The 16,029-nt window shown below is 38.9% G+C and overlaps 1 protein-coding gene across 1 annotated transcript; it reads right to left on the reverse strand.

Annotated features, from left to right (window-relative positions):
• Positions 1-761: 761 nt before the first annotated feature.
• On the reverse strand, positions 762-1,900 carry TCEAL7 (transcription elongation factor A like 7). The gene has a single exon (XM_089903857.1). It carries the CDS (start codon positions 1,224-1,226, stop codon positions 924-926), a length of 303 nt encoding a protein of 100 aa, XP_089759983.1. The 5' UTR covers positions 1,227-1,900; the 3' UTR covers positions 762-923.
• Positions 1,901-16,029: the final 14,129 nt, after the last annotated feature.

Raw genomic sequence — 16,029 nt, forward strand, 5'->3', positions numbered from 1 at the left:
AGTGCCCAGCAGGCCTGGCAGGACCCAGGGGAGCCAGGGGTGGGGTTCAACAGCAGAAGCCTGGCATGGAAGTCCCCACCTCCCTGCCTATTGGACTTGTTCCTGAGCACCGGTTGAGTCATGCCAGGACCCTCCCTCCCTCAAAACTGATGTTCTGTAGTGGGTTGGGGTTCTGTATGCACAGGTGGGAACAAGAGCCCACCAAGCACAGCTCAGTCACCTCATTTCTTCCCCACAGCAGCCCTGTGAGGCAAATGTTTTCCCATGAAAAGACTGAGTCTTAAGCAAGTGTATCTACACTAATTGCCAGTTTTATTTCTCTGGCTAAGAGATCCAGAGATAATTTGAAGTTTACATTTCTTTCTTATAGTTCTGTTATTAAGAGTTTATTAAGTGTTTCATTGCCCTTCAAAGGTGATTGACAAGTTCTTTTATTGTGTCTGTTTATTTTAGTTTTTTCGTGACACAAGTAATACACACATATACACACATTTATATTATTCATTATTTTGGAAAATGAGAAGATGCAGATAGGCAAAAAATAAAATAAAATACAGATCACAGAGATTCACTGTTAACCTTTTGGTGTATAATAATTCAGACATTTTTTTGCATTATGACATGTATAAATGTACCTATAAGATATATATAGATAGACATATCTATATATATCCTTTTGCAACATATTATTTTCACTTTACAATATACAATGAGCATCTTCCCATGCAAACGAATGAAACAACCCTATTAAATGAGTGAGATTGGGTTAAAGGATGAAATGGTAACGAGTCATATGTAAATCAAAGGAACACCGAAGGATTGGAATAAAATAGTAGCAAATATTTAGCAAGAAAACGCAGACAAAGGGAACCAATGTTGCAGTATTAATAACAGAAAATAGTTGAATTCAGGGGAGAAATGCATTAAATGGGATAAGGACGGTCCCGAGAATGCCTATGGTTAGAATGCAGAGCCCTAAATTTCTTTCTCAGACCCCTTATCTCTTCCAAACACCTTTCCATCTCGTCTCCCTCTCTTGTCTTTTCTTCATCCTTAAAATGCCTATAGTCTATGTCCTCTTTAAATTCCTCGAGAGACTGAAGCAACCTTTGCCTAAAATTCCCTTCTGTTTGCTGGCGTTCGAATTCTCCATAGGGGCGTTCTTCCTCCCTCTTTGGCACGCTGCACTTGGGCTTTCCTTCATTTTCTTTGCAGGATTTTTGCATGCTGTTGCGGTTTCCTGCTTAAGTCCAGGGAGAAAATGTAGAGTAAGATTGCTTCATTTCTTTTCATTCAAGATTGTCAGTTTCTCTCTGAAGCTAGATAGTCGCCTAATCTCCCACCCCTGCTTCACTGGTCCAGCCCTCCGAAGTTCGAGATGCACCCCCTCCCTCCCCTACCCCTTCTCCGCCTCCTTTCCCCTCCCTCAGCAGCCCACCATTTCTCCAGCAGACGAGGCTAATGGCCTCTCTGATGGGCGGCAGGAGGGGAGCGAGACAGGGAGTTGAGCTGTGGGGCCGCTACAAATTTTACCCAGCTCTTGCCCTTCCCAACTCTCACCCTCAGAGACCCCCGTCTGAGTGCTCCCCTCCCTGAGACGATTCGGGATAGTTTCCTCCTCTTTTACTTGCCTGGAGATGTCTGTGAACACAGACCCTCAGACCTGCAGACAGAAAGGAAGGGGCGGTAAGGAGGGAGTTCTCTGTGGATCGACCAGCGCCAGAGACAGGACACACGTTATTATCTTGAATCTAGGATCCTCATCACCGTGTCGCCCCAAATTTCCCACCTCCTGTTTCCCCTCCTGTTCTTATCCCTTCCTACCGAATCTCTGCCCCCAACCCCCCCCACCCTCAGGCCTAGTCCCGCAAGGGCCCTGTCCCCACCCCTCCCTCCCCACTCCTCCACATCCCTCTCGCAGGCTAGCATTGAATGAGGCGAACTGTTTTCAAATTATCTCTAAATTTCTCTGTCTCCACCTCAGGATTCCAGCCTTTCTCCACGCACAAGCCCACACCTCATTTCCTCCAGCGGAGCTGGGAAAAGAGAAGAAGGATAAAGGGAAATCTTGCTAGTCTGAGAGAAGCTGAATATTTCTAAACTACACTAAACCACTGATGTCTCTCAGGAGACTTCCACCTACTCCAGCCCCACCCCCCTTCAAAAGTATAATTATCTCCGACGAGTTTGCACGGGTTTGGAGAAAGCAATCCTAGACATATTCCAGGCACTAGATTCAGTCACTACCACCCCAAGAGTCCCAGTGGTTCCCTCACACCAACCTTCTGGGATTTAAAGAATTTACGTCCTCTTTCTCTTGGCCACAAGCACGAACGCCTGCAGGGCAGTAAGGAGCTGGTACCCAGAGGAGAAAGAAGCCCGGGAATATGAGGACTTCACGGCAGCTCCTGATCACGTGAGGATTATGTCATCCTCCAACTCTGGTCCCCACTTTCCCCTCCCACCAACTGTGCTGCAGAAATGGAACGGCTTACCAACCTCCCACCACCCCCCACCAGGCCCTGTCACTCATTTTTGTCATTGCTAATTCCAGAGGTCAAAAGTGGCCCCTTCTCCCTGTAGTTGGAATTTGCCTTTCTCTGATTACCAGAGAAGGGCTGCATTTTCCCATAGTCATATTAACAATTTTTTAATGGTTGCGTGGAGAGAGAGGATTATTCATCCTCTTCTAAAATACAAGAACAGAAAGGGAACAGTCTTCCCTCCACCCACCCTCTCCCCAGTCACTAATAGCCACCATTTTCCTTGCACTTCAGTTCTTGCAACCAAATTGGAGGGAGTGAGGTAAATTAAGGAAGGAAGTAATGACTGGGATTGTGGTTTTCACTTTCATTCTGATAATTTCCTATTCTTTTCCCCTTTTCCCCCATAAACATATTATATTCTTTTAATAATCAGAAACATGGTAACAGTACGTACATTTGGAAAAAAGATTCAAGATAGGAGGATAAAAAGACCCAGTCACCTGTTTCTGTTGCTGAGTCATAAGATAAATATAGACCCTCCAAGCAGACACATTTTTGTAAGTTTAGGATGTACAGGGCAACTGGAGGCTACCTTTTTGAGGCACTCCTGAGCATGTGAGGCCTTTTCATTAGGTGAGCTTCTGAGTCCATAATCCTACATACCTAGATTTTCAGATATCAAAAGTCAGTCATAAAATTTTACTGCTTCGATCTCAGTATCATGCCCTCTGTCTCCCAGTTTGTACCATACCCTTGTATCTCCCTCAATACTGTGTTTAAAAGATCCCACCTTTCCTCAACACTCTTATTTAGAATCCAATAGGTTTTCATTTCTCCCACACATCTCTATCCTATTTATGTTTCCTTAGACCTTACTCAGCCACACTGGGGAATTAGAAGCACTAACAGAAATTGGCCCCATTTAGTCACTTATCACACAAAACTTTTTGTTGCTAAGGCTTTTGGTACTAATCTAAGTGAATCTGTTGTTGATTGGTTAGCTTGAAATATGTGCAACAGAAAGAAGGATATGTTCTTTCTTTTAATGCTTTTTAAAAAAAATTTTTTTTTTTGGCTGCACTGCGCAGCTTGTAGAATTTTAGTTCCCTGACCAGGGATTGAACCCGGGCCCTCTCAGGCAGTGAGAGCACGGGAGTCCTAATCACTGGACCACCAGGGAATTCCCAGGGATGTGTTCTTAGTATTTGTTTTTAGGAAAACAGTGGCTCATTATAAATGCGAAGTTGCCACTAACAACTTTGAAGTAAATGGTTCCAGAAAATATTTAAGAAGAGAAAGAGAAGAGATCTTAAAAAGAGTAGGGCATTGTTATCACGGTTATTAAGGAATGGTTAGTTGTGATAGAAGCAAATGATTTGTTGTTGGGGTGGAGAAATCCTGAATCCTATATAAACGGCTTTTCATGCAGATCATTAGATTTATGTGGGTTTTTTTCCAATTTGAAAGCAGTCATTCTTTATTAACTGACCAGATTACAAAAATGATGGCAAATACCATAGTTCATCCTTCTAATAAGCCTGCTTTTCTGGTCTTCCCTGTTGCCAGCATCTCCACCTTCTGTAAAATGCGTGGTCTTTTTCTTCATTGTCTTCATGACTGACAAATACCAAGTGCTCCAATAAGTGGCAGGTCTCAATGATTACCTCCAAAGTAGCTCAGGAATCCTTCCAATTCCCACTCTGGCTTTACTGCCCCTTCCCAAAGGCAAGCAACCATAAACTCCGACCACTACAACAACATTTACTGGCCTCTTTAACTTACATCTTGCCACCTTCCAATAAAATGAAGATTCTAAACAACAGATATGATCATGTCACTGCCCTACCTTATTTTACTTCATTCTCCAAAAATTCTATTAGATCTGGACAGCTTTAGTTATCTAAACATTTCACAGAATACATCTCCATCTATAAGTAAAAGCTGTTATAAAAATTTGCATGCAAATGCAAGCAAAGTAGGATATTGAGTTAGATTTAATTTGTTTCCCTACTATTGGTTGATGGGACTCATAGGTGAGGACAAAGAGGCATTATATACCATGAAAAAAAAGTCCAATAATTGGGACCTGATACCTTCATAAGACCTTACCAAAACCCGCCTAACCCGTGTATCTACAACAATGTCCCAGTCCTCCTTCTCCCAAATCAGTGTAAGGAGACAGGTAAGGGTGACAGGTAAAGAATTGTGGGAGCCATAGACTTTGTGGGGAATTCAGTGTCATTCATTATAACAACAATAACAACAACACCGATAGTACTTCATACTTATATAATACTTGTAATATACCAGGCACTCTTCTAAGCACTTTACATATACTAACGGAATTACTATTCATTACTACTCACAATGCTATTATTAGCAAACTAAGGAGTACAGAGGTTAAGTAGCTTGCCCAAAGTCACACAGTAAATAGTGGAGATAGAATTTTAACCAAGGTATTCTGACTCCAGGGTTGGCACATTGTGAAAGTCAATTCTATCCCTTTCTCGTGGATGAAAGGGAGAGCATAGTTCTTTCCTCTTTTAAACCAAGTAGAGGTGGAAGCTCTAAGAGAATTACATACAGAGAGAGGTCTGCAAGAACAAGGTACTGGTGTACAGTTCTTAGTTAGATCACTGCTTATTCTGTTGATCCAAAAGAGATAGCAGGGTGAAGATAGACACATAGTGTACTCTCCCCATTGCTATGGCAAGGAGGGGTGAATTTTCCTGTGTGTTAGGTAGACACCAGGCTGACTTGCTGGTTCTTTTCCAGTATGGCTTCACAAAGGGTGAGGGGACTCTATAAGCAAATAGTCCTAGAATTGTGCAAAATATGTTCAAATAAACCAAATGACAAATGATGGAAAAACTTGGATTAGGCATATCCTCCTGCCTTGAATAACTAGATAACTGGGCAAATATATCAAATAACTACAAATGTTTTTAGACTCTAGACAATTGGCAGCACAAGGGTGTGGTCCCTGAGAGAAGAGAAGCAATCAAGATGAGCCCTATGATTGCTTTGGATTTTGACTAAAGGCATCCTATGGATTGTGGCATAGAGAGGAGGAGCATTGTGAGGAAGAATACAAGAGATGATGGATTAGTGCAGAAAATCATTCTCCAAAAGTCTTTTAAAAGTTTCCCTTGAGCCTGTTGCTATATATTAAGCTGCACACACATAAAGTGAAACTTCATGAGGCTGGGCAAAGAATGACAAGTGAGTTACAAGCCAGACACAAAAGGCCACATATTGTATGATTGTATTTATATTAAATATCCATAATAGGCAGGTCCATAAAGACATAAAGCAAATGAATGGTTTCCAGGGGCTAAGAGAGGAGATAATGGGGAGTGAATGCCTAAGAGGCCTGGGGTTTCCTTTTGGGATGAAGAAAATATTCTGGAGCTAGTGTTGATAACTGTACATTTGTGAGTGTACTAAGAGACACTGAATTCTACAATTAAAAATGGTTGAGGTGTGACCAACATGGTGGAGTAGGAAGACCCTGAACTCACCTCCTCCCACAGGCACACCAAAATTACAACTGTTTACAGAGCAACTGTCTATGAGAATAACCTGAAGACTAACAGGCAAGATTTTCCATAACTAAAAATATAAAGAAGGAACTACAATGAGACAGGTAGGAGGGGTGGAGTCATGGTATAGTAAAGACCCACACCCCTGGGTAGGCAACTCACAAATGAGAGGACAATCACAATCGCAGAGGGTCTCCCCAGGGAGTGAAGGGTCCAAGTTCCACATCAGACTCCCCAGTCCAGTGTTCCTGCACTAGGAAAGCAAGTTCCCAGAAAATCTTCTTTGAAAGCCAGTGGAGCTTGTGTATGGGAGAGCTAGAGGGCTGTGGGAAACAGAAACTCTGTTCTTAAAGGTTGCACACAAAATCTAACAAGCTCTAAGTCATAGTGCCTGGTTTGGACCCACTTGCTGATCTTGGCGAGCCTCCCAGAGAGTCAGGAGACAACTGGGACTCCCTCTGGGCCATAGATGCTGGCAGTAGTCATTTTGGGGAGCTCCTTCTACCACAAGGACACTGGTACTGGCAAGCACTATATTGGAGTCCTCCCTCTAGCCTATAGCAACAGGAGCTTACCCAGCCACCAGCAGGCTGGCACCAGCCTTGGGCCCTCCAGCTGCACAGCCAGCTGCCCCAAGACCCAGGCCCACCCATGAGCAGATTGGCAACCATGACAAGAGGCAGAGCCTGGCAACCAACTGGGCTGGGGGTCAACCCAATCTACCACTGTGCCCACAGTAGTCTACTCCACCACAATAGAAGAGCCCATGTAGCCCACATAGGGGGCATCCTTGGAGCATAGGGCTCTGGTGATGAAAAGGGAGTGTGGTACTGGGCCCAACAGGACATCTCCTACATAAGGTCACTTCTCCAAGATGAGGAAATATAACCAACCTGCCTAATACATAGAAATGAACACAGAGAATTAGGCAAAATGAGGAGATAGAGGAATATGTTTCAAACGAAGGAACAAGACAAAACCCCAGGAGAAGAACTAAGCAAAGTGGAGATAAGCTATCTACCCAATAAAGAGTTCAAGGTAGTGATCATATAGATGCTCACTGAATTCAGGAGAATGGATGAGCATAAATGGATGAGCACAGTGAGAATTTCAAAAAAGAGTTGAAAAATATAAAGAATCAAACAGAGCTGAAGACTACAATAACTGAAATAAAAAATACTGTAGAAGGAATCAACAGAAGATTAGATGATACAGAGGAATGAATCAGAGAACTGGTAGACAGAGTAGTGGAAATGACCCAAGCTGAAGGGAAAGAAGAATTTTTAAAAAATGAGAGTTTAAGGGCTTCCCTGGTGGTGCAGTGGTTGAGAGTCCACCTGCTGATGCAGGGGACACGGGTTCGTGCCCCAGTTCAGGAAGATCCCACATGCCATGGAGTGGCTAGGCCCGTGAGCCATGGCCACTGAGCCTGCGTGTCCGGAACCTGTGCTCCGCAACAGGAGAGGCCACAACAGTGAGAGGCCCACATACCGCAAAAAAAAAAAAAAAAAAAAAAAAGAGAGTTTAAGAGACCTCTGGGACAAAATCAAGTGTACTATCATTCACATCTAAATACATAAAGCAAATATGAACAAACACAAAGAGAGAAATTGACAGTAAAACAATAATATTAGGAGACTTTAACACCCCAATTACATCAAAGGATAGATCATTCAGACAGAAAATCAATAAGGAAACACTGGCCTTGAGTGACACATTAGACCATATAGACTTGATGGATATATGTAGAACATTCCATCCAAAAGCAAGAAAATATGCATTCTTTTCAAATGCACATGGAACATTCTCCAAGACAGATCACAGGTTACACCAAAAAACAAGTCAATAAATTTAAAAAGATTTAAATGATATCCAACATCTTTTCTGACCACAACGGCATGAAAGTAGAAATCAAGTACAAGAAAAAAAACCTGCAAAAACCAGAAACATGTGGAAGCTAAACAATATGCTACTAAACAATCAATGGGTCACTGAATAAATCAAAAAAGGAAATAAAAAAATACCTGGGGACAAATGAAAATGGAAACACAATGATCCAAACCTAATGGAACACTGCAAAAGTAGTTCTAAGAGGGAAGTTTATAGTGATACAAGCTTACCTCAGGAAACAAGAAAAATCTCAAAGTAACAACCTAACCTTACATGTAAAGCAGCTAGAGAAAGAAAAACAAATAAAACCCAAAGTTACTAGAAAGAAAGAAATAATACAGATCAGAGCAGAAATAAATTAAATAGAGACTAAAATCCCAAGAAAAGATCAATGAAACTAAGAGCTGGTTCTTTGAAAAGACAAACAAAATTGATAAGTCTATAGCCAGATTCATCAAGAAAGAAAGAAAAAGGGCCCAAATAAAATTTAAAAATGAAAGAGAAGTTAAAACCAACACTGTAGAAATACAAAGGATCATAAGAGATTACTATGAACAATTACATGCCAGTAAAATGGACAGCCTAGAAGAAATGGATAAATTCCTATAACTGTGCAATCTCCCAGGACTGAATCAGGAAGAAATAGAAAATATGAAGAGACCAATTACCAGTAATGAAACTGAATCAGTAAAAAACAAAAAACTCCCAACAAACAAGAGAAGTCTGGGACCAGATGGCTTAATGGGTCAAGTCTAACAAATATTTAAAGAAGAGTTAAAACCTATCCTTCTCAAACTATTCCAAAAAATTAAAGAGGAAAGAGTACTTCTGAACTCAATCTATGAGTCCAGCATCACCCTTTGTCTGATACCAAAATCAGACAAAGAGACCATAAAAAAGAAAATTATAGGCCAATATCGCTGACAAACATAGATGGGAAAATCCTCAACAAAATGTTAGCAAACTGAATTCAATAATAGTTAAAAGGATCATACACCATGATCAAGTGAGATTTATCCCAGGGATACAAGGATGGTTCATTATCTGTAAATAAATCAATGTGATACACTACATTAAAAATTGAAGAATAAAAACATATGATCATATCAATAGATGCAGGAAAAGCTTTTGACAAAATTCAACATCTATTTATGATAAAAAATCTCAACAAAGTGGGCATAGAGGGAACATACTTCAACATAATAAGGACCACATATGACAAACCTACAGCCAACATCATTTTCAATTGTGAAAAACTGAAAGTATTTCCTCTAAGACCAGGAAAAAGCCAAGGATGCCCACTCTCACCACTTTTATTTGATATGTATTTGATATATTCCAATAAAATATATATTTTGTTGGAAGTCCTAGCTACAGCTGTTAGACAAGAAAGCAAAAGAAAAGTAATCAACATTTGGAAAGGAAGAAATAAAATTGTTACTCTTTGCAGGTGACATGATTCTATATATAGAAAATTCTAAACATGCCATGATAAAACTATTAGAACTAATAATTGAAATCAGTAAACTTGCAGGGTACAAAATCAATATACAGAAATCTGTTGCATTTCTATACACTAACAATGAACTATCAGAAATAAATTAAGAAAAACAATCCTATTTACAACTGTATCAAAAAGAATAAAATATTGATACCTAGGACTATATCTAACCAACGAGGTAAAAGACACGTACTCAGAAAACTATAAGATGTTGATGAAAGAAATTTAAGATGACACAAATGAAAAGATATTCCATGTTCATGTATTGGAAGAATTAATATTGTCAAAATGACCATACTCTCCAAGGCAATCTACAGATTTGATGCAAGCCCTATCAAAATTCCAATGGCATTTTTCACAGAATTAGAACAAATAATTCTAAAACTTGTATAGAAACATAAAGGACCCCAAATAGCCAAAACAATTTTGAGAAAAAAAAGAACAAAGCTGGAGGTATCATCCTCCCCCTTTCAAACTATACTACAAAGCTACAGTCATCAAAAACAGTATGGTACTGGTACAAAAAACAGACACAGATATTATGGAAGGGAATAGAAAGCCCAAAGATAAACTCAATCTTATATATGGTCAATTAATCTACAACAAAGGAGGCAAGAATATACAATGGGGAAAAGACGGCCTCTTCAATATATGATGTTAGAAAACTGGACAGCTATATGCAAAAGAATCAGCTGGATTACTTTCTCACACCATATACAAAAAACAACTCAAAATGTATTAAGAATTTAAATATAAGAACTGAAACCATAAAACTCCTGTAAGAAAACATAGACATTGAGCAATTTGATATCGGTCTCAGCAATATGTTTTTGGATATAGTCTCCTCAGACAAGGGAAACAAAAGCAGAAATAAACAAATGGGAATACCTCAAACTAACAAGCTTATACACAGTGAAGGAATCTATCAACAATACCAAAGGCAGCTTACTGAATGGGAGAAGATATTTGCAAACCGTATATCTGATAAGTGGTTAATATCCTAGATATACAAAGAACTCATATAACTCAACATCAAAAAAAAACCAACCCAATTAAAAAATGGACAAAGGACCTGAATAGACATTTTTTGAAAGACATACAGATGGCCAGCAGACACATGGATAGATGCTCAACATCACTAATCATCAGAGAAATGCAAATCAAAGCCACAGTGAGGTATCACCTCACACCTGTCAGAATAGCTATTAACAAAAAGACAACAAATACGTGTTGGAGAGGATGTGGAGAAAGGAGAATCCTTGTGCGCTGTTGGTGGGAATGTAAATTGGTACAGCCACTATAGAAAACATCATGGAGGTTTATCAAAAAATAAAAAAAAAATGTTTGTTGTCTTAAGCCCCTAAGTATTGGGGTTATTTGTTATGTTGCAATACCAAACACAAACAGTAGAACAATAAAAAGGAACAAAGTGATTCAGGCAATAATATGGATGAAGCCAGGCACAAAAGAATATGTACAATATGATTCCATTTATACAATATTCCTGAGAAGGTAAAACCTATCTATAGTAATAGAAATCAGTTTATTTGTTTCCTGGAATAAAGTTTATTGGGGTACTAACTGCAAAGGGGCATGACTTTCTGAGGTAATGGAAATGTTCTATATCTTAAATGTGGTAGTGATTATGTGGGAGTATACACTTTTCAGTACTCACTACTCATTAGAAATGTATTCTTCATATGTGTACAATTTAATGTCTGTAAATTATATCTCTAACAGTTGTTAGAAAAGTGATTAAAACAAAATCAACACAAGGTGAACCTGACGCTTCTGCAAAACAAGGCAATCAATTTGGAGTGTGAAAGGCTATACAGGAGCCCCTCAATTGTCATAATTTTGTAGCATTTTTATCCTAGATGGACATTGCCTGCAGATTGAGTGAAAACCACAGTGATATTTTCAATAATTGCATGCAATTGTAGAACAAAGAAATGCAGGACTAGTTATATAAACTGGGAAATCACTGAGTCAATTCATGTGGTAGAATTCTTAACAACGCTGATCTTGTTTATTATGAGGTCATTAGGAGACCCTGAAACCTCACTATCACTACCCTTGTTACCATGTTATGATTCTTGAAACTCACGTAAAAAAAGAAAGCTTGTAAGTTTTAAAGCATTTTTATTATAAAATATAACCTAGAAACATTTAAAACGTATAGGGCAGTGAAATATTGTGAGGTGAACACTCCTATAACCATAATTCAGATCAATAAATAGAACTTTTTCAGCTACCCCAGAAGCCTCCATTAATGCATGGCTTTTTCCTCCATCTCTTTCTTTTCCTTACAAATTATCTGTGGAAGAACTTGGGCTGTTTCACTTGTAGGGTTTCTCACAGTCTGGATTTTGCTAACTACCTACTTCTTGTTCAACCTGATCCTCTTTCCTCTAATCCTGCAAATTTGCAGCTATATCTAGGAGATTAAAATATTAACTCCAACAGTTTTCCCTTACCCAGTTGATATCATTTTGTGACTACAGGTCTATGGGGGCCAAATTGACTTTTAGGTCTTCTGCTGATATTTTATAGTCATCTTTGAATGAGATCGTGTGCCTTTAACATTAATTAACCCAACCTACCATATTAACTTGTCTAGTCACTCTGTCTTGAAATTTCAGAGCCTTGTCTGACTCTCACCCCCTTTGATAGCCAGTAAGCCTCCATCTTTCTTTATTGTGACAGCTGAACTTATTATGCTGGTTTAGGCACTTTTGAGCTTGCATCTGAACTGTTATGGCACACTCTTCTCTGGTGTTCTTCCCTCCATTCTCTCTCTCTCTCCTTTTGAGAGGTTTAAGTAAGGTGTCCAAGGTTACACGGCTGGTTAGTGTTGAGTCTGGGAACCAATCCAGGTTTTAGAATGAAGACTGTCTCAATATAACCCTATGTCCTCTCCCATATTCTCCGTTCAATTTCTTCCCTTTGTTCACGGTTGAGTCAATAGGTATTTTGGGGACCTCCTCAGATGCCCAAGCCCTGCCCTGTGTGCTCTGAATGATAAGGGTTAGGTCTCAGAGGAGGGTACTATGCTGGTGAAAGATATACTCTCTCTGGGTAGGGCAAATACCCCTACATATGAGGCCATTTGGAGAAAGCTAAAGGAAAGGGTGAACTGTTAGGCCAATAGGGGCTTGGAGATAACAATGGCCAGGTTCGCTCAAAATAGAAAAGCCTGGAGGAGGAAAAGGAACTTGACCTGGGCCTCAGAACATGGGCACGACCTAGAAGTAGGGTGGGAAAGAGGAGACCTGTCTGACTGAAGCCAGGCCCACTACGCTTATCACTAATTACTCTGGCCTGTCTCATGCTGCCTTGTGAGTACAAGTCTACTTAGTCCTCCTTTGGAGGTACTTAAGTCTATTGATGGTGTCTATGGTCTCAAAGTGGGTTCAGTGCAAGCTCTTTATGACACAAAATCAGGAAGTCTGTACTCTACACTCCCCCAAGGGCTTTCTCACTTATTTCCAGGTAATGGAATATGAATTTCTCCACCTTTCTGTATAGAACTCAGGCATTTACATTTAAAATATGGGTGCCCCTTGAGCCCACAAATTCATTCCTAGGTATCCATGCTAAGGAAATAATCAGTGGTGTTCACAAAAATTTAACTATGACAAAGTTATAGTAAATATGGATGATCAGGGTCTTTGTACACCACACGGCTATTCACCCAGTTGATTTTTCTTAGACGCAGAGAAAACTTTGTTTTGCACTAAATGGAATTGTGTGTGGATGTAGTATCTCAGATGATCAACTTTACCAAAGTTTGGGTGATGATTGTTAACTTTATTGCCATCACTTATTTTACCCAAGACTGCTAATTGCCCCCAGTGACAATTTTCCCTAGCTTCCTCTAAGTAACAGGATTTCCTTTCCCAATGTTTTAGAGGAACTCTTGATCACTCAACAAGAAATTAACATTCCCTAGCCTCCTTTGTAGCCAAGTACAGTATGTCTTTTGTTCAAGTTCTTTGCAATAGAATATGAGCAGATGTGGAACGTGCAAATTCTGTATCAATTTTTAAAAGGGAATTGTTTGCCTACTACTTTCTCTTTCCTGCTTCCTGTGTCCTAGAACTCAGACAAAGTATAAGGACAACACTCTAGGAGATAGCAGAGCAACAGAATAGAAGGCACCTGACCTCATACAGCAGACAAATTCACCTGCCCAAAAGTCCCTTCCTATCTCTGGACTATTTTGCATGAGAGAAATACACTTCCCTCTTGTCTGAACCGTTTTATTCTTGGGGTCTCTATTCAGTGGCTTATCCTGTATCCTAAACAAACTGTGAAGGGAGTGATAGATTTTTCATGTGAAAAGAAAGGATTTCTCCATATCACTTTTTTCTGAAGCATGGAAAAATGAAGTTAAAATGAATTCATGATATATATTGTGCATATTTCCTAGTTTATTTGCTATGTTTGTTTCTGGTGGTTTTACGTACAGAAATTGCTTGTTTTAATATTGATTGTATAAGAATATTCAGAAATAAGGATTGATTATATTTTATCTATTACATTCTATGTTTATATGTATACATATGCATATAGATATATATTACAATCCCATTGAGCATATTGTTTCTAATCTACTTTTCTATTATTTAAAGTGTAAATCATGAAGGGTATTCTTTATCATTAAATACACTTTTACAGTGTACTTTTACTACTTAACAGAACTCAATTATGTGGATAGGCAATAACTTGTTTAAGCCCAATAATCTATATTTGTATATTTTGTTTCTTCTATTGTTTGGCTTTATTTGTTTTACTACAAAGAACATCTTTATGTGCAAATCTTTCCACACATGTATGATTTTTTTCTGTAGAACAGAATGCAAAAAATTAAATGACTATATCAAACAATATGAACATTTCTTTTAATAATTCCTGTCAAATAGCTCTCCAGAAAGAATGAACCAAATTACAGATAAACAACAAGGTCCTACTGTAAAGCACAGGGAGCTAAACTCAATATCCTGTGATAAACAACAGTAGAAAAGAATATGAAAAAAAATGTATATATGTATAACTGAATCACTTTACAGTAGAAATTAACACAACATTGTAAATCAACTGTACTTCAATAAAATAAAATTTTTAAAAAAGAATGTACCAAATTATATACCCACCAATAATGTGAGAATTTTTTTTGAGTTTAACAGTTTACTATGAGAGGAATGATGTAAGCTTGTTCGGCATTTAGGGAATATTTTACTAGAAATAAAATACATATGTAAAAGTGCCCAAATCATAAATATGTAGCTCAATAAACTTTTACAAATTAAAACCATTTAACGAACACTCAAAACAAAAAACCCAGAACATTAACAACACTGTAGAAATCCCATTCCAGTCATTTACCCAAGACTGCCACCCTGAATTCTAGCATCATAGATAGTTATGATGGTTATGCCTATGTTTAAATACATACAAACTCATATACATTATTCTTTTTCACTCTGGCTTCTTTATCTCAATATTATGTTTGTGAGATCCATTTATATTATGGGTAGTTGTAATTTGTACATTTTTAACATCTTTCTTAGAATATAATTGCTTTACATTGTTGTGTTAGTTGCTGCTGTTTTACAGAGTGAATCAGATATACGTATACATATATCCTCATATCCACTCGCGCTTGTGTCTCCCTCCCACCCTCCCTATCCCATCCCTCTAGGTGGTCACAAAGCACCGAGCTGATCTCCCTGTGTTATGCGGCTGCTTCCCTTTAGCTACCTATTTTACATTTGGTAGTGTATATATGTCAGTGCCACTCTCTCACTTCATCAAAGCTTACACGTCCCCCTCCCCGTGTCCTCAAGTCCATTCTTTACGCCTGCGTCTTTATTCCTGTCCTGCCCCTAGGTTCTTCAGAACCATTTCGTTTTTTTAGATTCCACATATATGTGTTAGCACATGGTGTTTGTTATTCTCTTTCTGACTTACTTCACTCTGTAGGACAGACTCTAGGTCCATCCACCTCACTACAAATAACTCCATTTTGTTTCTTTTTATGGCTGAGTAATATTCCATTGTATATATGTGCCACATCTTCTTTATCCATTCATCTGTTGATGGACACTTAGGTTGCTTCCATGTCCTGGCTATTGTAAATAGAGCTGCAATGAACATTGTGGTACGTGACAGTTTTTGACTTATGGTTTTCTCAGGGTATATGCCCAGTAGTGGGATTGCTGGGTCATATGGTAGTTCTATTTTTAGTTTTTTAAGGAACCTCCATACTGTTCTCCATAGTGGCTCTATCAATTTACATTCCCACCAAGAGTGGAAGAGGGCTCCCTTTCCTCCACAGCCTTTCCAGCATTTATTTTTTGTAGATATTTTGATGATGGCCGTTCTGACTGGTGTGAGGTGATACCTCACTGTAGTTTTGATTTGCATTTCTCTAATGATTAGTGATGTTGAGCATCCTTTCATGTGTTTGTTGGAAATCTGTATATCTTCTTTGGAGAAATGTTGATTTAGGTCTTCTGCCCATTTTTGGATTGGGTTGTTTGTATTTTTGATATTGAGCTGCATGAGCTGCTTGCTAATTTTGGAGATTAATCCTTTGTCAGTTGCT

The sequence above is a fragment of the Delphinapterus leucas genome, chromosome X (genome assembly GCF_059928025.1).
Source record: "Delphinapterus leucas isolate spDelLeu-1000000601 "Yukka" chromosome X, BTC_Dleu_Yukka2, whole genome shotgun sequence".
Taxonomy (NCBI): Eukaryota; Metazoa; Chordata; class Mammalia; order Artiodactyla; family Monodontidae; genus Delphinapterus; species Delphinapterus leucas.